This window comes from Perca flavescens, chromosome 5, assembly GCF_004354835.1.
Source record: "Perca flavescens isolate YP-PL-M2 chromosome 5, PFLA_1.0, whole genome shotgun sequence".
NCBI lineage: Eukaryota > Metazoa > Chordata > Actinopteri > Perciformes > Percidae > Perca > Perca flavescens.
Window position 1 is genome coordinate 29,926,890 of NC_041335.1, and position 27,837 is coordinate 29,954,726.

Genomic DNA, 27,837 nt, shown 5'->3' on the forward strand with positions numbered 1-27,837 from the left:
GTACAGCTTGTTTCCTCCCACAAGTCACAGCAGCAGGGCGGGGAGGGACGGTGACCTTATAGCCTCTATCGTGGCACCAGTACAGGGCTTTAACCAGCCAAGCCTGCTGGGACGAACTTAAACTTAGTTGCTAAAATCTGACTTTTGTTGTTCTTGGGTGGTTTAGCATTTTTTTTGTTGTTGAGGTTTTATTATTCCAGCAGAGATGAGTAAGGACAAGCAGAGCAAGCAGGTGCCGGAGTGCACCGGACCTCTGTCCCCATCTAAAGGCCAGAAACCCCCGAGAATGCCCAAGTGCTCCCGGTGTAGGAACCACGGCTACGTGTCTCCTCTGAAGGGACACAAGCGCTTCTGCAACTGGAGGGACTGTCAGTGTCCCAAATGCAAACTGATAGCTGAGAGGCAAAGAGTCATGGCGGCCCAGGTAACCGTTATTTTTTTTAAATGTATTATTTTATCCGGTTAGCGCGCAGCTAACGTTAGCTTAAGCTGAGCTGAAAAGCTTTTAAACATCAAGATTTGGCTATAAAAACAAATAGTTTCTACGGTGTGAAACAGGAAATACAACAATGTAATTGTTTGTAAAATATTTTAATTCAATGTTTGTATACTTTTTAACCTGTGTGGATATGTTTACGTCAGTTGTTTTTCTTAATTTTTATTTGTATTGCTAACATTACCGACATGTCAAAGCAACCTACGGTCAACCTGATTAGCGTGAACATTAGCTTAAATAACAGCTGCACGGCTAGCCTACATAACTTTATAGTTAATTTGTGTTTTAGCTATGTTTCATGAGTATTGTTAGTTACACTTGTTGCTTACAGCAGACAGTTAATAAATATATTTTAAGCAATGGTTAGGCTACAATATATATAGAGCAGCTACTTTTCCCATAAAATACTTTGTAACTTTTTACTGGTAAATTGAAGTAACGTTAACATGTTAACTGTTTTTGAAACAGCCATTGTTACATATTCCAATTACTTGTATTGTCCAATTAATAGTCCCTAACCCAAAGAGATTTAATTTGCAATGATGTAAAATGGATAAATACAGAAGATACTCAAATTTAAGGAACTGGTGTCAGAAAAGGTTTGGAAATTTTGCTTGAAAAGTCAACCAATCAAAAATATTTCCTGATAATTTTTGTCATGCACTTATTTATTAATAGTTTCATCTCTAGATCTAACTTTAACCATAAGTACATAAAGTGATAGCACGTGGTAATAAGTTGTACATTGGTATTGCAAGTAAAGCACAACCTGTGTATTGGTGTCTTATGGCTGCATTCATAATATATACTATTAATTACATTTTCACAAATATATTGACTTAATTTCCATGTGTAGCAATTCCATGATATGAATATTGCATCAATCCTATCCATTTAATACACACTGCTTTGTTTTGTAAGTTAGAAAACAATAAATAAAATAAAGAACTATAACACATAGTCAGCATAGTAGTAAACCAAGGGGTAAAGTTATTATGTTGGAGCATTATCTTTGCATTATTCAGTCAGTAGATATGGTAAGGGTAATGTTTTGTTTTTTTATCTCCTTGCCTCCCCTCCAGGTCGCCCTGAGACGGCAGCAGGCTCAGGAGGAGGAGCTTGGGATTTGTAGTCCGGTGTCTCTGACTGGCCCTGAGGTGATGGTAAAAAATGAAGCTGGAGCAGACTGCTTGTTCTCTTTGGAGGGACGATCCCCAACACCAACCAGTACCTCTACTTCTTCTCATGCTGTCACAGGTGCGGTATTTCCAACTGTTATTCACTTACTGTCCTGCCTCTCATGTGTGACAGCTGGTTATACAGCTGGACAGGTGAGTCATTGTGTCCAAACAACAGCTCTGGGAAGTATGTAAAAATGATTTGGTGACATTAAGCTGAAGTGGTAAACAGATCACAGAAATCTTACTGTTGAAGGCTAAAATGAAGAGAAGCAACATGAAGTGATACCTTTGATAGGTGTGTGCAGTGTTAACTGACAAAAGATCATATTTAAATGTACTATGTCAGAATATACATTTTGTATATTATATGTGAACCACTTTTGCAAATCATTAATTCTAGCTATTTAAAGCAGCATCAGAGCAAAGGATTGCCAGTGTTTATAAATTGTGGATTTTTTTTTTTACTTGAGTGAATTTGTTGTATGTTGAAATGCATTTCATAGATTGTGGACTGATAAATTTGATCCTTTTCCGTTGTCCTTGAAAATCCCGGTGAACAGCTGACTGAAGACATGCTTCCGGGATACCCCTTAAAAGTTGTTGTTTTAATTAAATAATTTCTACGAATTGACCTATTGACAATCTTGAATTCAGAAGATTATTTTAATCTGTTGGCTTTCTCTAGATGGTCAAGTAAAACCATTTTATTTTGACAGTTTCTTGTCGAGAAAATTTCAATCACTGTAAACTAAAATTGCAAAAGTTTTTGTATAACAGGCAGCAAAGGCACATTCTTTTCAATCACTTATTTGGTGAGTTATATATGTACCTAGAAATCACTTTTAAATAGTAATTTTCTGTTTCAGGGTCAAAAAGACTGAATTAAGTGCACAATAAAACAGGACAAGAATTATTTTATAGATACAATATTAAAGTTGATTTTGGTGGCAGCATCATAAAAGGGCATCCTTGATGTCTTTCTTGGCGGCGGTGGGGAGGCAGACACAGATATCGTGTTCCCTCTCGGACTGATAGCAAATTTTAGGAGGTGGAATATGACTGTGGTCAAGGCTGCTCATGTCTTCTGCTTTGTGTTCATGTTAGAATGGGTCTTTGGCTTGGCAACAGAGAGGAAAAGACTGAGCTGGAAAAAGGAGTCAAGCACTCTGTGATTCACTGATGACAAGAATTAGAACAGGGACAACAAATGTCATTATCTTTGGCTTCAGTGGTGCACAGAGTCTTCATTGTGTAAAAACGAAGGATCAGGGTCTGCCTGAGAAGAATGTGGCCTTGTTGATAAGGAAAGAACAACGGATGATGATGATGATGATGATGTTGATGACGGTCATATTCGTCCTGATAGGGCAACCCACATTCCTGTACTGTGATGGTGTGTTGTGTTAGGTCTGCTAATTTGACATCATAAACACCTGCCACCTGCAGATGGTGCCGTTGATCACAATTTGAACTATGGGTGACTTGACTAGAAACATCTTGTAAAGCTCAAGTCTTCTTTTCCTATTAAATAGTTGATTAAAATATCTCGTGCCAGCCTACATCTGTTTAGGTTGAATGGATCTTTGAAGATCTGTTGGATGCATAATTCATAAAACCAGGGTTAGTTATACAAAAAAACATTTCTATTACATAAATGCATAAATGCAATCCTCAGCTTCTTATTTCAAATGTGATAATGATCTAAACATACTTTAGCCTCTGAAAAGATCTTTGTCTTATTTGTTGTCTTTCCACCATGTGCGTGTCTGCCTAGGGAGTCGCTCGGCATTGTCCCCCAGCCCGTCAGCTGGTGCCCGCGCTCATACTGAGGGATCGGCAGACCTCCTGCTGGAAACTTCCTATTACAACTTCTACCAGCCTTCCCGCTACCCCACCTATTATGGCAACCTCTACAACTACCAGCAATACCAGGTGATTAGCAATAACCAGTCTGCTGTTTATCAAACAGTCAAACACTATTTGAAGCCTTTTTTAAGGGCTCATACTAGGTATTTTACATGCTGGTCCTGCTTGTTGGTTGGTTACCTGCGATGTTTGTTCAACTTGCCTCAAGGGAGGGTTATTGTGCCATTGTTTTAAACCAACTGTGGGCGAGCACAGCAGGGCAAATTTGTGTGTGTGCCTTAAAGCTTTAGTGTGTAACTTTTTTATATTAATGAACGTCCGTTGCATTCAAGCCATTGCCAAATGAGTTGATACAAAGCTCATTAAGGCCGGCTTCACACTGCCTGCGTGGCGTGAGAGTGTCAGCTGCGTGGCGTGTCCATTTTTATTTTGGCTTCCATGTTAACAGGTTAGAGCTTGCACACTGCCTGCGTGACACGCACATCTAAGGCGCGGCTCCAAAACGCGTGCATGCTAGAAATAGAACCGACGCCTATTTTTCACGCGACACGCAAGTGTGTTGGAAGCGTTTCAAGGCAAAATAGTATACAAAAATATGTTTATATGTCATTTTGACACAAATACATATTAATAAATGACATATTGATGTTTGAAAGTCTCTAGGTTTTGACATAAATGTAATTAAAAAAATAATAATAATTAATTATCGATTTTCAAATATTGCACCTGTCAATACAGAACGAAATATTCTGTAGCCTATTTTGCCCTTAATACTGCCGACGTTGTCTTTGCTGTAATCAGATCAGTATATATTTAATATTTAACATGAAGTATACTGCTGCTTGAGTGCAGTAAATCAATGGGAAACATACATGTGTACAGATACGTTTCTGGTGTGCAAAGACATAGAAAAATCCACGCAGCCGCCACGCAACAGAAACGCCACGCTCACGCCACGCAGCCAGTGTGAAGCCGGCCTAAGACTATCGGCTGCACAGAACTCTCTCTGTATTTCTCAGCATGGCTATGTTTAGAAATTGGTATCGTCCGGCGACTTTCGCGCGCAGAAACTCGAGTAAAGATAATTACCTCTTCTGAAGAGTCCATCATGTTTTTTTAATCCTCCGTGTTCTCCTTGGCTACGTAGCAACTGTGTGGAGGAGGGGTGGGGGTGAAGCGCGATCATGGATGACTTGTGTTATGTGAATGCACCAACAGAATTGTTGTCATTACTTAAAATTCCTCATGGGGGAGACAGAAACTACGCACTATAGCTTTAACTATAATTTATAATATTATTTATATTGTCCTCATACCTTAAACTCAACCTGTAACTAGGACTTAACTGTTTTCTTGTTTAACCTGCTTAGAATATTTAAAATCGTTCCATTCAATTTCAAGAGACAATTCAGTATAACTTTATTGTTGTCATGGTGGAAAAGCCTCTGAAGCAGACCATTATGTGACATTATGTAATATTCTATTACCTCATCACATAACGTGAAACTGAAAGGGATGAAAGTAGCACTGAAGTAACACCAAAATCATTTTTCTCTCAAATGATCATTACACATGAGAGCAAATACCTTTGGATATGCATACACTTTGAAAATAGAGGTCCCTGATTGTTTTTCTGTAAAGTTGGAGAAACAGGCTTGTTACCGGAAGATACCATTTTATGAATCTGGATTAAACATCTGGCTGTCATCTGCCTCAGCAATGACAACCGAGGTGTCCATGAGCAAGGCGCTCACCTCCATACTTTACAGGATTGTTGTTGTGTAAATAAATCAAACTAATACCTTTAAAAAGTAGTTTGTTCTGATTGGTTTACAGATGTCTGTAAACATGATCAGGACACCTCAAACATTGTTCCAATCAACAGTTTATACCAGTTAACGCTCACCATTGAAACAAACCTAGCCATAAGCTGAAGAGACATCAAAAGTACTTCTTAAATTAAAAATGTATTAAAATGATTGGCACCCTAGGTACCTAGTGGTTTGAAACCCATAACGTAATGACAATGTTTGATTGCAACTAGGTGCCTTTATTGCATTCTCTCGCCATGTTTTCTCTGCTGTCAACTATCAAATGAAGGCAGAGAACACAGCTAGGGTTGCAAGTAACAATTATTATCAATTAATCTGTTAATTTGTATTCATTTATAAATCATTTAGCCATCACAAGTTACCAGAATTCAAAATATTTATTTAAATATACAAATGAAACAAACGAAAATCATCTACATAAATCAGCACATTTGAGAAGCGGGAGCCAGCAAATATTTAGCATATTTCTTGATTGATTCGCTATAAAAATTAATACATTTTCTTGTCAAATGAATTAACTGACAATCGTTTCAGCAATGATGAAAGGCATGCATAATCCTGGTATATAAAATAACAGACTTACAGAATACAAAAATAAAACAAATTCTTTATATTAAAAAGGGAGAAAGCATCACTTGATATGACAGTGATGTAACTGATGCACGTGTAGGCAACCTTATGGACATTAGAAGTTAATTTTCTTTGTGTCTGGAAGTGATTTATATAAACATTTTATTTCTTTGTTTTCCTTAGAGATGGATGAGAGTGTCTGCTTTAATGCTGGCACTTATGGTATAACGTAGGAGACATTGGGGAGATAGTACCTAGCATCCCACCAACACACATTCTTGGCCCCTCATTCACCCATCTGTATATTCACACTGATTTATGCTTAAATGTATCTCTATTGTGTCAAATGAGATGAGCTTGTGCGTAAAGCAAATTAGATCCATAACTCTCCAGTGATCTCAGATGAGGTGGTTTGTTTTCTATGAAGAACATTTGTCCACCCGTGCTCTCTCCTATCCACCCCCTCTCCGTTTCCCCAATAGCAACATCTAGTTTTGGGGTCACTGCCTCCGCTAACCTGGCAGCGCACAGCAGAGCCTGAATTGCAAAGGTTAATGGTATTGTCTGTCGGCAGAGGAACAAGCCGCTATGCCTCAGCGCTCAAAGGAGAAAGTGAGCACATTAATGCTAATCAGTTAGCACTCTTTAGCATAATTTAGCCATCCTCCTTTGTGATTTATGATATTTTTAGTGAAATTGTCAGGTTGAGAGGGGTACGTGCAACGTTTATTCAAATTCAGGGACTACTTTTTTTGTATTTGCATGAAGAGCTGGTTGTTTGAAGATGAGTTTCAATTGCGCCAAAAAAATACACAGTTGCACAATTTGTAACTAGGAAGCGATGGAATATTTCTTTAGAAATAAAAGGAGATGTTTGTTATTACCTGAATTTGAATAATTATCATTTATACCGGTAAAAAAAAAGATTTTATAAGATCTCTTTATTAAGATTTCTTGTGTCTCCCCTGTCTCCTTTACCTGTCCTAAACCTCCACAATTTAATGGGTTGTACTTAAATCTTTGCATCCCTAACTGAAGTGACTATACTTGAGTTTTGATTTGTCTCCATATTTGCGGTTAAAGCACTTATCTCTGTCTCTTTTCTCCGTCATAACAACAACATAATAATAATCTAGTGAAAGTGTACTTTACATCTTTTTAAGAATTATTTAATTAAAACTAATTTTATTATTTAAATGGCAATTTTCGCCTACAACATTTTTTAGTTGTTTTGCTCTAGAATAGCCTAATGCTGGTTTCATTCAAGTGCTGTGCCTGATACACAGCGATACGTTTATAATAAAGTTTTTGTACCAGTTACTTGACATTTTACAATTACAGTAGATGGTTTGCAGATGATTTAGGTTAGTAGTTTTTTTCCTCTGCCAACCTCTTTGAAACTGTTATTGTAAATGTCATTAAAATAAAACTTTTAATCCTCAAGCTAATTGTAACAATGGTGATTGTCATAATATAGTCATCAAGGTCTTGAACTCTTCCCACAAGGAAACACTGTGGACTTTATCAGTGTTAGGCCATCTACCTCCTCCTCCTCTTCTCTCCTGTGCACTCAGTGGTGCTTGGCTGTCATGCAGGTGTATGATGATAATATAAGGGTGGTGTAGAGCTTCCAGACAGGAGATGGTGCCAGATAAGGAGACAGGCCCTCTCAGGGAGGTTAGGAAGCCCCCCCAGGAGTCAGCAAGTTAGCCAGTGAGTTTGGAGGAAGGAGTACATATATATTGTTTTTATTATAACTTATTCCATAATTTTCCTATAGGGCACACTTGCAAGTTATTCTTACTTTTAATTACATTACTGGCGTTACTGAGTTGTTGTTAATTTCATGTAGCTAATACTGACTTTCAGTCCACAACTCACAACTTAAACTCTATTCATTCACCTCTGCCAAAATTGGAAATTGACATTTGTCAATTGTTACCTATTGCTTAGTGCCATGAAAATGCATTTCGAAACCTGACCTGGGGATGTAATTTGTCATCAAGTCTAAGTTATCATGATTCTGACAGAGTTGCATGTGCAGAAAGCCTCTTTGAATGTATTTCAATGGAGAAACTAAAAGACAAAATCCAATAGATGTGGTATGCTGTAAGATGCACTGTTTCAGCCTTTACCACTAACTCTGCTGATACTCTTTGTGTAACAGTACACAAAATGTATGGTTGAATTTGGATATGGCGGTCATTGTTCACTATGATTTTAGTACAGTGGGAGAAACGTAAGAACACTAAACAGTGGCTCACAGGCCATTCATGGTGTAAAAATGAAGCCAATCAATCAATCGATCAATTGTATAAGGTCGAGAGTTAATCTAAAAGTAAACAAAAGGCAATATGTCAACAACATTGCATACACAAACCAACATTATTGTGAAGCACGAGCACTGAAAGGATGTCATGTGTAAATAGTATTGTAGCATATCTGAGGTGATGAACACTCCCAGGAAACTGTTTTTTTTGCTTTAGCCTTTGTATTTCTAGTGGTAGTAATAGACTCACTTTAGAGGTATTTCAACAGATAATGTTACCGGACATGGTTGATGTTGCTATAATTTACTAAAAAAAAAAACATGACCCACCCAAATCGTAGATAGTATGAGAGATATAAACCTTTTCTATAAGCACGACAAAACAAAACTTGCCTTTTTGTGAGCAACTTTTACCAAGCCAGTTTTGTGCACTTTCAAGACTCCAGTCCAATCTCTATTGTATTTTTCACAGCCTAATACAAGAGCTGAGTGTAGCTTAAATAACAGTTTATAAAGCTGTCGGAGAATTGATGGTGTGGACAATACGGATGACATATTACAGGCTGACAGAAATCAAATTCCATAAAAGTGAAATTGAAAACCCTCTGTGAGGCGGCCTTGCTGCTGAGTAGACAGCTCGTTTTAAAGTTTTCAGAGGACTGGAGAAAGCCAGCACTGCGTGTTGCAGCTCATTTTTAGAGCAAGACATGGACGTGTGAATTCAAACACTACTTATTTTCTGTCATATATTATTTTATCTCTATATTTCTTCCTGGCAGATTAGGTTGTTAAAGTGTTGCCTGTAAATATCTGATGGCTGATTTGGAGGATTGTACAGGCAAGCATTATGTGAAGGGGGTCAGAGAACAAAGGTGTTTATATTGCATTGTACATTTTCAAACCCTAACCCTATTTTAGAGCTGAAACAGTTAATCGACCGAAAATGGATTGGCATAGTGTAATTGTTAAAGCAAAAATGGCAAACATTTTCTATTTTCAGTTTCACAAATGCAAATATTTGCTGCTTTTCTGTCATATATATTATTAAATTGAATATTTTTTGCCCAGGCTCCACTAACACCAACAAAAACAAACTGGCCAACCTGCACCACCAAACATAACAAACTTCACAATAACAAAGTCTTCCAGCGTTCCAACCAATAACCGACAAGAAGGATTTGGGGGTGGGGGCGGGGTTAGTGCGCGGAAGCACGGAAGGGAGGGAGAGGGAACGGGATGGGATGAGGAGGAGGGGCGAGCTTGCCTCGTTTTGTTTGAAAATACTTTGAACATCAACAAGAAGTGCCGTCACCCAACATTGCTTAGAGCACCTTTAAATGCTTTTTAATTAATTCAATTAATTGGTTGACTAAAAACGAAGAAAATAATTGTTAGTTGCAGTTATTCTAGTCTTAAAGTACCCAAACATAGAATCACCAAAACCCAACAAGGGTGGATTTAGCAAGGTCTCCAGGAATGTGATGATTAGGATGTTGTCTATGAAATACAGCACATTAAAGGAATTGTTTCTCCTTTGTGTGTAAAATTGTTTATTGGTGTTTTGTGTGAAGCAGATGCCCCATGGTGATGGCCGCGTGTCTAGCCACAACATGTCTTCTCAGTACCGCATGCATTCCTACTACCCAGCAGCCACCTACTTGAGTCAGGGCCTGGGCTCCACCACCTGTGTGCCACCCCTCTTCAGTATCGACGACAACAACAACAACAACAATAACAACAACTGCTCTGAGACAATGGCAGCCTGTGAGTAATTCCCAAATTCACTCACTCACACACACACACACACACACAGTTTCAGGCCCCATAAAATTTTACCCAGACTTTATCAACGATGTGGTTATGTAGATTCAAGGGAGGATTGCCCTCAAGTCAAGAGTGCCATAAAATGTATAAGATAAAATTAGTCTAAAGCTTCTTTTTTTTTTTTACTTTTACTATGCTTTTACTATACTTTTTTTACTTTACTTCAACTACAGAACTGTGTATGTGCAGTAGGTCTGACTCAAGTTCAAGTCATGTGTTGCATCAACTTTCAAAGTGAGAATTTCTGAAGGAAGAAAAATTACAAAGTTAGACTGCTTGTATCTTATGTTATCTTTTCTGTTTAAATGATGACAGAAAGTTTGTTAAACTTATGCTCAGCTCTTCAGCCATAACCATATATCATTTACAGGCATCAATGGAAGTTAAAAACACACATCTTTTGACTATAAATTGCTGCGTCACAGAAAAAGTAATACATTTTAAAACAATCACAAAACTGTCAAAGAGTTTCTTTTCGTCACATTTAAAGATTAAGTAGAACTGATCTCTGATAACGCAGCAGTAGATTTCTGGCACTCCACACCTCCAATCTCAGATGGAACCTCAGCTGAGCATGGCTTACTGGATTTTCTGCCTTTCCCAGTGGCTGTAATGCATAATGCTTCTATTTGTGCTAAGTATTTATGGAACTGTGCAAGGAATGCAAACATGACGGGGATTTAAAATCTTGAATGTGTTTTTCTTTGTACACCATTTTTGTTTTAGTGCACTTCAGGATGAAGGATGAATACATTTTAAATTGCTATTCAGTGAGACATTTTCTCTCCATCTTTGGTGCATTCACAGGTTTCAAAGGTGTTTTGCGTCACATGTTGCATCCCTTTCCACTAGGGGTGCAAATGTGAGTGCTGACCCTGGGCACCTGCTTTGTCTGTTGGTTTATTTTAAATCATTGACAATAAACTTTAAGACCAATGCAGACTACATCTACAAAAAGGCAAGGCAGGAAGTTACTGCTTACACCAACTATTCTGTTCTCACTGTTTACTCAATGTAAAGGAACCAATTTTAAGCCTAATTATTTAACCTTTGGACAGTCTGGGGTTGTTAAATTGATGTTGTTTTAGTGCTCTATTTACGAAAGATGACATTTAGAGATTCCAGTTTATGATTTACTTTCTGTATTTACCTTTTGGAGCTGTAATGTTTAAAACATATTTTAAGAATACTGTACTCCATTCCACAATTGTCCTAGTCTCACTTTGCCAGACCTTCCTCCACAGTGCTGCAAAGGAGGGTCTGGCTAGTCCACACAGCATTCCCGGGATGGGAGAAAAACGTGCTCTGGTTAATTGGCATTTCTTTAAAACAATGACAATCGTCTTGGGCAGCGCTAAGCACCAAGGAGAGCCACGGCACCGCTGCAAAATAGCCTCAGGGAGGAACTTGTTTTGGTGGAACGTGTGTATGTTTAAAAGTTGTTATAGTCGTGCAACAGAAAACTCAGATTGGACAGATAGTCTAGCTAGCTGTCTGGATTTACCCTGCAGAGATCTGAGGAGCAGTTAACCATAGTCCTCATAAATCATCCAGAGTTTAAAACTCCAACACAATAAAGCGGTAGGGTAATGGACATCCGGCCAAAAAGAGTGAAATCTGGAGGAATTTCCAGCGGCTACGGAGCAATCCCGGAAGTGGAACGTTGTGGACATAGACATTACAATTTCACTTGTCCTAATTGTTGTTGTCCTCTGATTGGCTAATTTACAAAGCATATATGCATATTCAAATGAAATGCTGTTGATGAATATATTAGCACCAAGCAAGTCACATCGAGTTGCCCTCAGATGCACCTGTCACACATCAGGTGTGCAGAGATAGTTTTCAGTTACATGGAGCCCTAATTGTGCAAAACTTATATAGCCTATGGTAAAATCAATCTTTTTCTTCTTGAAATTACCAACTCTGGTGTTACTCTGGTTTGTCATGAATGGGTTGTGATTGACAGAAGGCAGTCCTGTTAGTTAAAACATGCCTCCTTTTGTTTGGAATTGAAAGGGAGTAAAACAAGCCTAAAGGTTTAATAAAACTGATTTATTATCTTTAATGATGTATACAAACAATAAATCACAATCATAATCAAAATACAGCAGTTTGATTAGTGATCTTACCACCCAGCAACCCAGCACAAAGTATTATCTGTGTAGCCATCTGTGTGGGACTAGACAAAAAGATAATTTATTTTCAGGACTTAAAAGATGAAGTTGATTTGTTAAACAACAGTGGTTTTGTAGATTATCACTCATTTATAAAGGACATAGAGGAAGAGTGTCATTAGCACAACGTCAACATCCTTCTTATAGTAAAGTAGACTGCTTTAAACACCAGCATCCCAAACCTAAAGACCCCCGCATCTCCCCTCGTACCTGTATTCGTTTATTACTTTCACCTGTTCGTTTCCTGTGAGGGTCCCATGTCAGCCTCCTGCCGTGATTCTCCATGCTCCATTACAAGATAACAACACTCTCAGCGGGTGGTCCCACATTTGGTGTCGACTTAACACCAGAGAAACAAACTGCTTAAATCTATGTTTTTTTTACAACCATTCTGACCCCTTAAAAACGAGCACTATATACTTGCAACACACACAGGTTGTATATTTTTCTGTATGTTTTAATTAAACAGTGATTTTCTCTTTTTAACCTAAATATATATCCTTTTTTAATATGTTGAAAAATCAAAGCTGATTGTATATGACAGGACAGGGATGAAGAATATTTTGAGCATCTGAAATTAACCAAGTTTCAGTTATATATATTCTAGAACAGGTCAGAAATATTAGACCAAAACAAATCTCACATTGTACACTCACAGAAGTTTCTTTGTTGATTTTGTACTTTTTACAAAATTGAGACACTGAGAGAGAAAAATTGTTCAACATTACGTTTGAATAAGGCACCCTAGTATGTATTACCTTTGAACTATTAAATCTTGCCTAATGTTTACAGAACATGTACGGATTCAGGCTAATGGCGACTACCACATCTTTTTTGGCAATCATTTGAATTCTTTTTTAGACATAGAGGTGTAACTCAATCCTGTATGTCATAAGAAAATGGCAAATATTTCAGCCACAGTAGAGAAAAGTAGAAAAAAGTATTATTTTGCAGTAGAAATATGGGGGAGCTGAAGGATGGCATTCCTATAAAAAGATTTGGACTTTGTCAAAAGACTTGTCAAAGAGTCAGTCAGTCCAAACATTGGGTGCCCACTTGGTACAACCATTGCCAAATCCAGTGTGTGGGTGTGTGTCTTATCTAAACAGGAGGCTTCCACTGACTGAATGAATCAGAGCCTCTGTGTCTACAGTTGTTGTGTGTGAAACATTTTGGAGGCTAGTCCTTTCCCTTGTCTGTACAGTTGTCTCTGTGCAAGGGACTGTGTCCTTGATGTTATTCCAAGGCTAATTCATATCTTATCAGCTGCGTTAAAATAACTGTAGGGTTATAAGCATGTTGTTCTTGTGACCATCAGATAATTAACATTTTATCTTACGTAATGTGGCTGCAAAAAGGAACTGTAGCTTTTCTACTTTTTATTTTGGTACTACTGAGTTATTGAATTACTTGCTGAACAACTAATTGAGTGGCCTGATGTAGCTGGTCTTATCCAGAGTTACATGGAGTTAATTTTTTCCAATTAAAGCTGAAACAATTAGTTTAGTAATTAATTGAAGTCAAGCAACAGAAAATGTATGTTTTGCCATTTTACCCAGAAATTACCTTTTTTCTTTATTGTTGTTCTTTTTTTCTTTTCTTTTTTTTAAAGATAAATGAAATATTTTATTTTCTCAATTAATTGTTCAGTCTACAATGTGTAAAAAATAACTAAATGAAATTGTCCCTCAAAAGTTCCTAGAGCAGTAGAAGTATCAAAGAAGACGAAATTTGCAAATATTCACATTTGAGAAACTGGAACCATTTATGTTTTGGCACTTATGCTTAAAAAAAATACTTTCACGATTTATTGATAATCAAAATAGTTACTTCTAAATATTCTGTTGATCGATGAATCAGCTAAATGCCTCAGCACTATTTTGGACTGTTGGTCGGATAAAAACATGTAATTTAAAGACGTCGTCTTGGGTTTGGACATTTTCACTTATTTTCGGACCATTTTCTGACTTTTTTGAGGCTAAATGATTAATCAGTTAATTCACAGAATAATGCGTAGATTGATTGATAATGTAAAGTTGCAGTCCAATTTCCCGACTCCCTAAACCAGCTAAAGTAAGAAAGGCACGCTAATATACGGAATAGTGTCCTGGTTATTGATTTAATTTGACATTTGCTTCAGCACATCAAAGTTTAGCCACATCTGCTTTTAATCTTTAAACTGTTTTGCTTCGAGCGAACATTTCGTGAACCTCCAGATCATCCATGAGGAGGAAATAGCTGTGAGCTCTGAGCCTACCTGCCCTCCCCTTCTACCTGGCTGACAAACAGCGCCTCGCCAGATTTATCTCCCTCCCAGGATAGGGCTAATCAGTTGGCCAAATACAGAGATCCAAATAACCTTCAGGAGTGCCACGCTGTCCTTTCCCCTCCTCGCCTCCTTCTCCTCCTCTTCCTCCCCCCTCTCGGCCCTCCCCCTCCGCAGGCCCCGCTGTCTCCGCAAAATTGCCTTCTGGAGTTAGTGAGCGGGAACAGTTAAGATTTACAAACAATGATGAAGCTTGTCATGCGTCTTTCTCCATCCGTCACGGCGGGCCGGGCGGAGCTGTGGGTAGAACCGTCCTGGTGTTCTTCATAAAAGCCAGCTCTCTGTGAAATACGCCCCCGGCCGGCCTGTTTACTGCCCCGCGCTCGTCAGCAGCCCCGCCGCCGTAAATCGCCGAGCGGGAAGTGACAGAGCAGTCTATCACACTCCCACCCCACCTCGCTGCCCTCCCAACATCCCCCTCCTCTCCCCTCCGTATATACACACACAAAGACACACACACTGTTTCTCCACAAACACCCGCTCCACTTCCTCACTAGGAGGCTCAGATGAGCTGCCCCAAAAGAGTTATGGCTGTTTCAGTCTTACAGGAGACAGCTTCAAGCCGAGTCTGTCTGTGTTTATGTTCTTTCTTTTTTTGTCCTTGTCAAGACTTTTTTTCAAAATTCAAAACTGCTTAAAGTTTGTCAGCACAGCAACTTTCCTTTTACGTACTTCTTACTTCTTCTTTTTTTTCTTTTTTTTTTTTTTAGAAAACAAGATTTATACTAATGTCAGACCTCAAAATCGAGCGCCGCTGTGCTGGCTATACGTTTGTCTGTTTTGTTATATTGGTGTCAGCACGGAGCGTACAGTAATTTAAATGCAAATCAGATTGTTGAGGTATTGCAGATGTTAATCCTGCTAATCGATAGACCTGTGTGAGCCCATTAAGTTAGAAATCCATTACTATCTTTCTAGATGATATTCTATTGATTTTTCTTGCTTAAATCTATACTGTACTGTACACCAAAGTGAGTTACTGCGTATAAAGTTTGTCGTTTCAGGTTCTCCGCCTCCTCTGAAATAAAAGGAGTAAAAAAACGACAGAGAGATTGGCGTCAGTAAGTTTCTTTGTTTCGTGTGTAAAATGGGATTTACCTGCTTTCAGATCAGATTACTTCAAACTCATATACCCACATACTCTCTTACACACCAATAAACAGTAAAGGAAGTCCCTTCAAATACACACACACACACACACACACACAACACCCTGCATGTACTTGCGCGTACACACACACACACACGAGGCTAGACTCATTCTTGAGATGTCAAAAAGGCCTCTCACTCTTTTGGATTTATTAAACCCGAAACAAATCGGTACTTCTAACCCAAGAGGTGACCTTTTCAAAGGAAGTGCTGTTTCATGTCACCTCAGTACATGCCCTCTGTGTTGTTTCGCTACCTGAGGAAAGCAAAGGCTAGAAGGTGTCTCTATTGGTTTGTGATGAAATGTTTTAATCTTGACAATTAATACTGTTTTTTTGTAAAGTTTTTTCCTACTTACATCATTAAGTTGTAGTACCTCACGTATCCCATTAAGACTGAGCTAAAGTTGGTCTGTTAACATCATTTCAAAATAAAGTTCGGACCGTCTTCAACATATTCATTTGAATTCTGATTCAAACGATGATAATATGTTGCCCAGTCATTGAAAACAATTTAACTTTTCAACCAAATTTAGCTCTAATGAAATTTCTGCTCAGTGTTGACATTGGACAGGAAAGATGGAACACAAGGGAACCTGTGCAGTTAACCCCTGGAACTCCCCCTTTACATTAGAGGTTTATAAAACTGTATTCATAATTAATAAATCAATGTTCTTTTGATTTTATCACTGTGCATCCATTAAAATATTCCTGCTGGTTTGTACATTCGGTAAATTACAAAATGTCTCTTTTTAATGAGAAAGATGAGACAATGTGGCAATAAATAGACTGCACAGTTTAAGTTTTTAGTACTTGATATCACCTTTTCTCAAATAAAGTCAGTAAACACACACTTGAAAATGTATCAAGATGTTGCAGTTTGAAAGGAACGGTGTTGCTACATTATAAACTCTTAGAGATATCTCCGGTAGCTTAAATCCCAGAAAATATTCAAATTTCTTTGTTTTTTCAGACTTGAATGTAAAGACTTGGTTCAATCTGTAAGTAAGAGCCAGCAGCAGAGAACGTGACCCTGCTGGGGCCCTGTCAGGCCCCGGAGGGCCTTATTGAATGTGTGGCTGATTGAGTGTCTCTCCTGGTTCTTGGTTACAGTGGAAAAGTAGTGTGCCTGTCAGATTGTCTTCCCCACCCTGCTGTGCTGCTAAGTGCCCTGCTAGCCTCTGGGGCCCGTGGATGGGCTAAATACCAGTGTAATTGTCTGCTTAGCGCACAAGCACCGTTGTAATGTGTTGTACAACACCACCATTAACACAGGCCTGGGGCTGTAGAGACATTAAATGGCCGGCACTGTGTAGTTTATGTCCTCTTCCCCTTACTCTCTTTTTCTCACTCTCTCTCACTTACGCTCTAACACACATACTGTCCAGGTTTCAGGGACCTGAAGGGAAATGAAACGTGATTCTATTGACTTCTGTTTAATCTTATGCCGTCTTTTGTATATAACCATCAAAGGTAGTGTAATTTATTTTTGTCTGATGTCCTGTGTCTGCAAAGGTATATTTGTTTCTGTTAATGCAGTATGTGCAGAGTTAAGTACTGATTGTTTCTTAAGTTATTATACCTCTTTCTCTTTAACTTTCTCTTTTTATTGTCCAGGCACTACAGTATAATCCAGATAAGAGAAGATTTGAAAGAAATTCTGATATTTTTTATCTAGGTTGCCTTTTATTCTACTGTGCCATCACAAACTATAAAAGCAGCAGTGTTATATTTGTGGACTTTTTTTGCCTCGCAGGTTGCCCTAAACATCTAATTAGTTAAGCGTTTTGGGGTTACAAGACCTGCATACACTAAGCTGAAACCTACTGAAATTTGGTCTTCATATCATTTAATATATATTGTGACTTACAGGTGTCAATGTGTAGTGATAATATTGCCCTAAGAAGATGGTAGAATCACTGTTAAAGAAAAGGCAGTGTTCTTTTTAATTAGTATACAATGTGCATTTATAATAAAGCAAATCACAGCATTTCTAATTCCTGACCTCCGTTATGGGAAGTACGATAACTGATCTCATCTAACTGTATGTCATTTGCTAATTTCCAGGTTTTTCTTCCTCCCTGACCCCCAACAAAAGTGAACAAAATGAGTAATATCCTTAACTGAAGGGGTTTCATGGATTTTGTCCTTCAAGTTAGACAAATGTCTGTCCAAACTAATATAACATTTCAATTCCTAACATTTGAAAACATGTTTATCGCATAGGGTGTGTATGTAAATGCAATCTGCATTTAAAATCAAAACTTACTTACACACTCACGTCTCTACACACATAAAGTTGATGTTGTTTTCCTGATATCTTTGTACAAAACAGACTTTGTTAGTTACGGTGCTTTCCTACCTAATCATGCTCTTGTAGTCACTTTCCCTACGTTGTTCTGAGCAGCAGAGGCGGTGGCTCAGCGTGGATTGACGAATGGTGTTGCCTTGGCAGCTCTCTGAAACAGCTGAACGACTTGGATAAACATATATGGCAGCTTTAGCACCCGCGGGAGGTGTCCTTCTTTTCATAGCAATATATTTCACTCTTCCTGTGTCCTTTACTTTGGCATTTTTCTTACCCTGTCGACTCACAATTAATCTTTAAACCATAATGATAGAAAAGTCCCGCAAATATTGATCGGGTCGCCTCAACTCATTATTGCATATCCATAACTTTTCGACGGATCACGTCAAAAAGCCCAACGATAGACTGACAGGCCATTTTGTGAGTTGATGGGGCACAGTAGCCGAGATGGAGATTTAGCATAGCGACGAGGGCTGTGTCACGCCTCTCGGCAGTCATCTTCATCGGGGACAGATTGGTTAACAATGCAGGAGCAAAGGTTCCTCTCTGCTTTATTAGCCTTTGACCCCGACACTGATGCCTTCTGTCAGCCTGCATCGGCCCTCCGCTCTCTTCAGCTCTACAGCAAACCAATAATGACCATTTAAGTGTTTTCTGACCTCCCGTAATGGCTGCATAAAAGACTGCATCCATTTGAACAATAGTCACAACAGTGAGATGAAATAATGAGAAATATGTGAAAGATTTAACTTGCACACACTTGAACTTGAATAGTCCTTATTCATGATAATGCAAAAGCTATTATTTGACTCTTTATTTAGTTTTCTGATGAAGGTGTTTGATGTGGCTTGAAATTAGAAGTAGCTCAGGTTTCACTACCAGGTTTACTGTAAGAGCAGTGGTCACAGTCTCCTGTGGGCACTCGTAGCATTTGCTTTACCAGCACCAGCAATATTTCAGAAGCCTTAACTCGTAAGTGAAAATGCATTTGGTTGGTTTTAGTAAAACCAAATGAGATTTTTCTTAAGAAGGAAAGTTACTTTACACAGCAACTGAAAATGTTGCTAATGATCATTTAATGTGACAGATTAGATGAAATTATGAAATGTCCAGCCTTGTTTGCTTAAAATTATGTTTATACAAAAAAAGATTTAATGGAATTATGCCCAAATTAAATTGTAATCCAAGCTAGTGGCGAGGCTGTAGGGATGGCAGTGGTGGTCGGTCCACCATTTTATTCCAAACTGAAATATCTCAACAACTATTCAATGGATTACCAGGAAATTCTATACAGACATGCAATATTCCTAGAGGATAAATCCAAATTACTTTGGTGGTCCCTGTTTTTTTCCTCCAACACTGCCAGCAAGTTAACATTTTCACTAATCCAGTGAACTAGCTCAACATCTGGATTGCCACAAGATTGTGGAACCGAAATTCATGATGCCCAGTAGATGAAACCTTGATTAATATTTGTAGTTCAGGGTGAAATATCTCCACAACTGTTGGGCGGATTACTACCCATTTTGGTGCAGACATTCATGGTTTTTGGAAACAATGGATACCTTATCTTTTCGGCATTGCAGTGACTTCCTTTTGTCATCAGACATTGGTTTCGTCATAAATGTTCATCAAAAAAAGTCAGATATGAGCAGTGATTTGAAACTGAGGGCGAAGGTCTGCGGTGTGAACATCAGCTGAGGGGCATGAGCCTCCACTGTTCAGTGCTCAGAATTTAAAGCCTGTCTGCTCTTTGACTGAGTTTTCTGGGCCATTAAGTCCTGCTGCTGGCCTGATGATGAGAAGCCAGACGCCTATATTGTTTCTAGAGAGGAGAGCGTCCATCTCTACAAGGGTCGTCCTCAGTTGGACACCCATGGGACCCTGTCAAACTGGCCAGGGCTGATTTCTTTAGACACAGCTCGTATCATTTTAATGGGAGACATTTAATCCCAGGCCAACCTTGTCATGTGACAAGCAACTCGTCATTTCTAAGATTGAATTTTTGTTCCCATGATGATAGCCTCCACTAAGTGCTCTTGTCCCTCACAGCACTGACAAATTCACACAGGTGATTGCTTTTTTGGTAACTTGCAGGTTGTGCTTTGAATATTGTCACACTGAGCAATTTCTAGAGTGTAAGACCCAGTTGAATGCTCTGGAAAGGCTAAATGGACCTTTAGTTTAGATTATTTTGTCAAACTTTTATACTTGATGTCACATTGTGTTCAAAATCCCTTGTGGTTTAACTACAATAACAGCATGCAGCTAGCTCTGTAGCAAGTGTGTAAACATAATGAATTTATCATTAATGTCCTTATTAATGTACATGAAATTACTGTTTCATACACTACTCAACTTCTTTTAAAACTTAACTGCAAAAACCATTTCTTTATGGACCTGGCTTTGTGCATGGGGGTATTTATCATGTTGAAACAGGAAAAGGGCCTTCACCAAACTGTTACTACAAAGTTGGAAGCACACTGTTGTTTAACATATCACTGTATGCTGGTGGTAGCATTAAGATTTATATTAATTTTAACAAAAAGGCGGAGTCCAAATATTGAACAGCCTCACTTCAAAAGTGCGCAAAAAAATGGATGCACATGTTTCCATGTAGTATATTTAAGATCAAATACATAATCAGTCATTATAGTCATTGTCAGAGCAAAAAGTTCAGTACAGTAACTCAAATAGTTAATGCAGAAATGTGTGTGTGTGGTTGTGTGCGCGCACACGCCTGTGTGTGTTTACTTAAGTGTTATCTACCCCTATGACCCTTGTGTACGGTGGATGAGTGTAGAGTATGAAACCCACAGAGAGAGCTTATCCCCACTTCATCAGACTGAATTACCATCTCCCCTCACATCTGGGCTTTTGTTCCCCTCTTTGGCAGCAGCAGAAATGATTGCACCTTCATTCACTCCCTCCCTCCTTCTCTTAACAGGACAAGTGGGAGGTTAAAAAAAGCTTCCTTTTGTTATTCCACACAAAGACTGTTTAATAGTTTGGAAATCTTATATAGAGCGCTGAGTGACTGGGAAAAGGTCAAAAGTTCATTCAGCAGAATAAACTCTCTTTCAACATCACCAGCAGGTAAAGTTGGTCTTGTAACAAGCTCATTTTTGGACACAGCCTGAACCTGTATTACACAAGAGCTTTTCTTTTCATGGTGTTCACAAGTAGATAATTATTACCCCTCACAACTGTAACATACAGTGTCAGCAGAATTGTACTATAACAGCTGAAAACTCAAAGATCTCATATTCAAATTGTGGGACTGGAGTTGGCAGTTGTTAGGTGTCTATAGACCTTTAAAACAAACTTCAACATGTTGGTGAAGTTGGTGCCAAAAAACTCAACAACTTCATATTACGAATGACAAAGGTTTTGTTCCCAAAAGCATTGCTGTGATACTATGGTTTTAGGTGTCATTGGCAGTGGTAGAAAGTAACTTTTTACTGTACTTAAGTACAATTTGAGGTACTTACTGTAACCTAAGTATTTCTATTTTTTTTTGCTTTCTACTTCACTAGATTTCAGTGGGAAATAATATACTTTTTACTCCACTACATGTATTTAACAGCTACAGTTACAAGTTACTTTTCAATTTAAGATTTTACATAGAAAAAAACATGTGGTCAGCTTCTAAAATGCAATTAGTCAAAGCTGGTCTAGTTTGGCCACATTGTCTTGTCTCAGATGTCTATGAGTTGTTGACAGGACTTTTCCCCTCTAAACTCTTCAGATGGTTTCATTAAAATAATTGTTTGAATCCCAAATAGATCAAATTCAATATTTCACTAAAAGTATATTAGAGAAAAAAACTTACTTTACATTTATCCATTGGCCAGAAACACAACTCCAAATAAATTATGTTTCTCTGTAACTGCTGGATGTGTAAATTGGCAACTGTTAGCTAACTTACTACTTAAAAGATTATATGTCAATGTTGTGTTCACAACTTGTGAAAAATCATTATACTAGTCAATTAATTTACCTATTGGCCCAAACAAGCAATTCAAGGCATCACTTTAAGATCTGAAAACTCAGTTTTCTGACATTTTTTGGACCATTCAATGAATATATTGCTCAAACAAATAATAATAATAAAAAAAAATGTAATTGGCAATCAAATAATGTTTTAAATGGTGGCTGGGTTGGATCAGTGGGTAGAGCAGGCGCACGTATACTGAGAGGTTTATTCATCGACGTAGAGGTCCAGGGTTCAAATCCAACCTGTGACGATTTCCTGCATGTCACCTAGCTGTCCTATCAAATAAAGGCATAAAAACCCCAAAAATAAATAACGTTTTAAATATTCAATTGGCTGCAGCCTTAGTGTCATTCTCGACGGCTAATTGAGAACAAGTCTTTCTGCTGTGTCAGCAACATTAATCTGTATCTAACAGGAGAGCAGAGGACAGTCGGATGCAGTGGAGAACATGTGTACAAGCAGTGTCATGATTTAACATCTCTAGTGAAACTAACACGTCCAGTTGCTTTCAGCCTTTAATTACACATCATAGATTTCCTGCTGATGAACAGGCAGAGAATTAACAGGGAACGGGGCTAATTCACAGCTGCTGCTTGCCTCCACCCACATGCTATTATTGCTGTACAAGTAGACCGCTGAGAGCAGGCTGCACTTAGCTACACAAACATTAGTATTAACGATTGGGCTGCCAGTTTGAAATTGGTGACAAACTGCAGACGGGCAAAAATTGGAGTCCGAAACCAATCAGGAAGTTAATGAGGAGAAAAATTACTCCTCTTTTCCCCTCCCACCACTGCTGAGGAGTAGAGAGAGAGAGAGATGGTGAGGGATGAGAAAGTACGAGGGAGGCAAATCGAGAAGTCAGAGGATTCTGGGAAACACTGGACATCAGCTCTTGTTTATGTTAATGTTATACTGATCATTAGGTTATTCTGACTTATATTTGTGAAAGTCCAACATAATCATGAAAATGTAAAAGGCATGTACATTTTTTATGTTTTAGGATTTGACTGGAGCACATTTAAAAAAAAAAGTGGTATTATCTGGCAATGTTGATTGTAAAATATCTTTAAAAAAGACAATATTATATATTTTTTTTGTTTTTATTATTTTGTGAGATAATGCCCCTAAATGTTTCTAATGATCAGGGCTGATCTAATGAGAACTGAACTAATGATTGTTTTCAAAATCGATCAATCTGCCGATCATTTTCTTGTTTCATTGATCAATCTTTTGGTCTATTAAATATCAGAAAACAGGGAAAAAATGTCCTTCACAATTTCTCAAAGCCCAAGGTGATGTCTTCAAATATGTTGTCTTGTTGACCAACAGTCCAAACCCCAAAGAGATTTAAGGCTGAATCTCATTTCTCTGTCTTACCCCTTCCCCTTACCCCTACCCCTTTGTCTTACCCCTAGCCCTTGTCCCTCTAAACCGAGTGGTAAGGGGTTGGGGTGAAAACCTACCCCTATGAAATGAGATACCACTTAGTTATGTCATCATACATACTGTTTTCAATAAATATTTCTATACACACTGCATGGTGTGTTGTATATCTGTCTCAGTTATCACTGTTTTGAATGTCAGTGATGTTCAGAAACACTTTCTTTAACAAAAAGCTGTCTTTATTGTGCAATAAAATAAACATTATTACAACTATTAGAACCATAACTTACATGTCACACACACATATAAAAAAGGTACTCAAATGTACAAAACACAAAAAGACACACAAGACCACAAACCACAAGACTTTTCGTAAGTTTTAAACTGTTCGTCAGACAAAACAAGCAATTAAGTGACAAGATGTTACCTTGAAAATTTAGTTATTTTCACGATTTTCTGACATTATTTTTTGATTAATTGAGATATTGATAACATCAAAAATCATTAGTTGCAGCCCTACTAGAAAAATACCCATCATCAGTTCCCAGAGCAACATGAGACGTCTTACTGTCTCTTGGTGGATTACAAGAGGACATAATGGGACATTACATGCATTATCATGGACATTATCATCGAGCATTTTGAATTAACCATATACAGTAATATACCTGTACTTGAGACTGTACATACATATACATAGATACATAACCTACATACATACCTATCCGCAACTCACCACGAAGCAATGTGAAATGGAGCAACTTATGATCCTTACAATTAAGACAACTTCAATTGTTTGTCTGACCAAATACTTTCTCATTTGAGATGCTAGAACCAGCGAATGTTTGTAATTTTTACTTAATAAATTACTTAAAAGAGAAACCATTTATCAAAATTGTTGCCTAATCAATCAGTTGACCCAACTGTTTCAGCACAACACCAAAACGAATTCAAAGTTGTCTATTGTTAAGTACTTCAAAGTCAGTTTCTTCACAGATAAATATCCTGTTATATGGCTTGATCAAGGTTATAAATGAGGATAAAACAAAACCGTTGAAGGTTCACCAGAGTTATTAAACGTTAGTAACATTTGAACGCCTGTTCAAACAGCCTGATGTCTCTTGTCATTGTCCTCACAGTGTTATTAGAGTGCTATAAGAGTGTGCACTTGCTGCAGACAAGTGTTGAAATGGGTGGATGCACAGACAGTAGCTCTCATGTTAACTGTAAAAGTTTGTTTTGTGTTCAGTGCCTTCCCTTTTTGCTGACTGATTCAATTTGCTATATATCCTGAAGAATCGTTTGACCGTGCAGCCATATTTATATCAGGTGAATACAGAGAGGATCATTTATTCTGCAGCGCTGATGATACGACTTTCCTCTGTCTCACTATAGTATTTCTCTTCTCCTTTTTATTTACTCACCTTACAGTGCAAAGACATTTTTTATTTTATGTCTGCTGCTGTGCTGTCTACATACCCAAGGCAATATGAGTTTATCATATTAATGCCTTTGAGGAGTATCCAAGAAAAAAGATTTGTTGCTCAATGGCTGAAAGAAAAGTGAGAGATTTGAGGTTTATTTATTTTTCAATTATATAAACATAGTGGAACAACAATTCAATGCTTTTTTGCCATAATTCCGACATGTAAATATTATCATGTGGTATTTTACCACTTTAACACATTTTGTAATGGCCCGGTTTGAGGAGATGTCGGTAAGGATGTTGATCTCACATTGGGGACTAGTACCCATTTTAGGTGTGTGATACAGCGTATCTGTCAGTATCAACACCAGTTGCAGCGTGGGGTATTATGGGTTTTATGAGATCGTGATGGAAACAAGATGACCAGAAGTTCCTGACATGCATGAATTGCATTTTCTATTGCTGATTGTCTATAAATTCGGTAAAATATGCACTACATTGGGATGGAAAACTGTCTACTGAGACAGGCAAGAGGCAATGACTCATACAAATCGGGATAGGCACTCTTCAGACAGTCTCTCCTCGAAGACATTCATGTTATTCTACTTGGTTGTTTACATTAAATAGACAATAGTTGCCTCACTTTCACACCTCCACACACACACACACACACACACACACACACACACACACACACACACACACACACACACACACACACACACACACACACACACACACACACACACACACTACCCTACCTGTTCAATTGTGTGAGGTGGCCCTGACTGTTGGATTGTCCTCAGTGGCTCTCTGATCAGGACTCACTTGTCTGTCTCATCCCTGCAGCCTTCTCCCCCAGCAGCATCGCCACTGGTCACGACTCCACCATGACCTGCAGGTCCATCAGCTCCCTGGTTAACTCCGATGTCAGCGCTGAGTGCGAGGTCGGCAGCGAGACGCCAAACTTCACCATCGACTCCATCATCGATGGTGACGCCACCAAATAAAAGAAGCTAAGGATAACTTTACACAACAAAAGCATTTACGAGATCAGTTGATCAAAGTTACTGCAGTTACTGTTTGCTGCAGGTTTTTCTGTTTCTGTCCAGGAGGCACGATAACGTATTTTCCACACCTTAGTTGAGAATACAGGTTGTCTTTGTATTTTAGCTAATTTTTAGCTGTTAAATGTTTTATTGAAGCCAGTTCACCAGCATAGAAAGTGCTCGGAAAGTAAAAAAAATGTACACGTTTACAAATAACATGCAATTACTTGAGAAGCATTCTCCAGAAGATAACGATAACCAAACATACATTGAATAAGTCTCTTGATTATCAGTAATCAAGATTGGACCAAATTATTCAAACTAGACGGTTGTAGTCTAGTTTTTCCTCTTCAGAATTAAGCTGTTTGGATGAACCCTTTATAAAGGCGACTAAACGTAGAGTAAATAAGTGACGTGTTGTGTTTTTGTAAAGTTGTACACTTGTTTTTCCTTTTCGGGAAAGCAACTGTTAATGCAAAGTGAAGTATTTTTTTTATTATCCAAAAGATAAAGTGACGCAACATGCTGAATAATGATATTCAAATCCTTTTCTAGCATGCAGTAAAATTGACAAGTGCAGTTTTGACACAGTATGGTTAGATGTTAGTGGATAATCTTTTGACAATCAGAATACAGGCTTAGTGTTTGCTATCACCGTTACTTTACATCTCAAGCACTTATTTAGAAATTGTCAAAGGATAAATTTGGCCAAGTGCCCTGGTTGACTTGCAATACATGTAGCATAGGTTAATTATTTTTTAGTTTGTATTAGTTTATTGTTTTTCAGCTTTTGAAGTCTGTTTTGTGGTCCAGTTAACCAGTAGACAAAGTTAAGCCCATCCTTTTTAGTAAGCACTGATTTGTTGATTTGCAGGTCAAAAGATGTCGAGGTTAAATAGTAACTCAACACCAAGCTGAATAGCAGCGTTTTTCTGCCCTTTTTGGTTGAAAGTTTCAAGTGTGTTTCACCTGTGTTACCACACCCAACTGTGATGTCAACCCTGGAGTACACATCTACATCACTGCAACAAAGGGGAGAAGTTAAACCACTGGAGGTCAGCAAAATAAAGACATTCAGGGGGTGTTAGGCTACATATAATAGTTGTTTCAACAGTATTTAAATGACTATATATATATATTTATGTATATAAATATTGTCATTAAGACTTCGTAAAAACTGATATTGGATTTTTAAGGATGAAATTTTTGAGGATGCTAAAAAACTTTTAGCATCTATTGGATGCCAATTTTTCATAGACACATAAACATTTTTGATAAGGATTCCTTAAATTTTAACAAATTGTGACAATTAAGATAAGGTATATAATTCATCTGGTGGTTTATTTAATGGTTTCCAAATGATCTCAAACATTTCTTTGGCATTTCTGTACAGCAGTTACTTGTGGCCATGTACACCACTATGAATATATCTGCTGAAATTGGATAGCCTGGACTATTTATCCACCTAGCTCTATCAAAAACTTTCAAACCAAATATTGCCCAGATTTATGCCTAAACTAATGCCAAAGACAACTTTTGAACTGTTTGTATAGTATGAACAACGATCAGATAGTTTTGGAAAAAGATGTGAAAACGGCATTTCCTTTTGTCCGGTATAAATAAATGTGTCACTGAATTAAAGTAGAAAACATCTCTGATAGAGACTCTGGGATATCCTCCTGCAGGACGACGTGTGACTGGAGGCAGGTTAGACATAAATCATGTTTCCCTCCGTTGCGTTGGCATGTGATGAGCACCGGCTGCTTATTTATGGCACCGATCCAGCGGCATCATTTATTCCACAGAATTTGCATGTCTATTGTATATTTAACCCCTTCAGGCCTGGAGTTTTACTGAACACATGGGTTACTGTTCACACAGCTTGGTACGGTCTTGTAGATACAGCGGAAGCTGAGGACCTGGATTTGTACTGTGATGTGTAGAGCTGAAACAATTTATTGATTAGTTGACCCAGAAAATGA

General features: G+C 38.1%; 1 protein-coding gene across 2 annotated transcripts; it reads left to right on the forward strand.

Moving 5' to 3' along the window:
* Positions 1–23: 23 nt before the first annotated feature.
* dmrt1 (doublesex and mab-3 related transcription factor 1) lies at positions 24–26,475 on the forward strand. Of its 2 annotated transcripts, none has more exons than XM_028578693.1 (5): positions 24–424; positions 1,579–1,753; positions 3,452–3,609; positions 9,786–9,978; positions 25,656–26,475. In XM_028578693.1, the coding sequence occupies exons 1-5, from the start codon at positions 206–208 to the stop codon at positions 25,814–25,816; spliced, it is 906 nt and encodes a 301-aa protein (XP_028434494.1). In that variant the 5' UTR covers positions 24–205; the 3' UTR covers positions 25,817–26,475. The 2 variants fall into 2 exon arrangements, with proteins under 2 accessions (XP_028434494.1, XP_028434495.1); XM_028578694.1 differs by having other exon boundaries at positions 9,789–9,978.
* The last annotated feature ends 1,362 nt before the right edge of the window (positions 26,476–27,837 follow it).

Coding starts and splice junctions, on each gene's coding strand:
- dmrt1 (XM_028578693.1), top strand. CDS start 206: ATGAGTAAGGACAAGCAGAGCAAGCAGGTGCCGGAGTGCACCGGACCT. Junction 425..1,578: donor AAAGAGTCATGGCGGCCCAG/GTAACCGTTATT, acceptor CCTCCCCTCCAG/GTCGCCCTGAGACGGCAGCA. Junction 9,979..25,655: donor CTCTGAGACAATGGCAGCCT/GTGAGTAATTCC, acceptor TCATCCCTGCAG/CCTTCTCCCCCAGCAGCATC.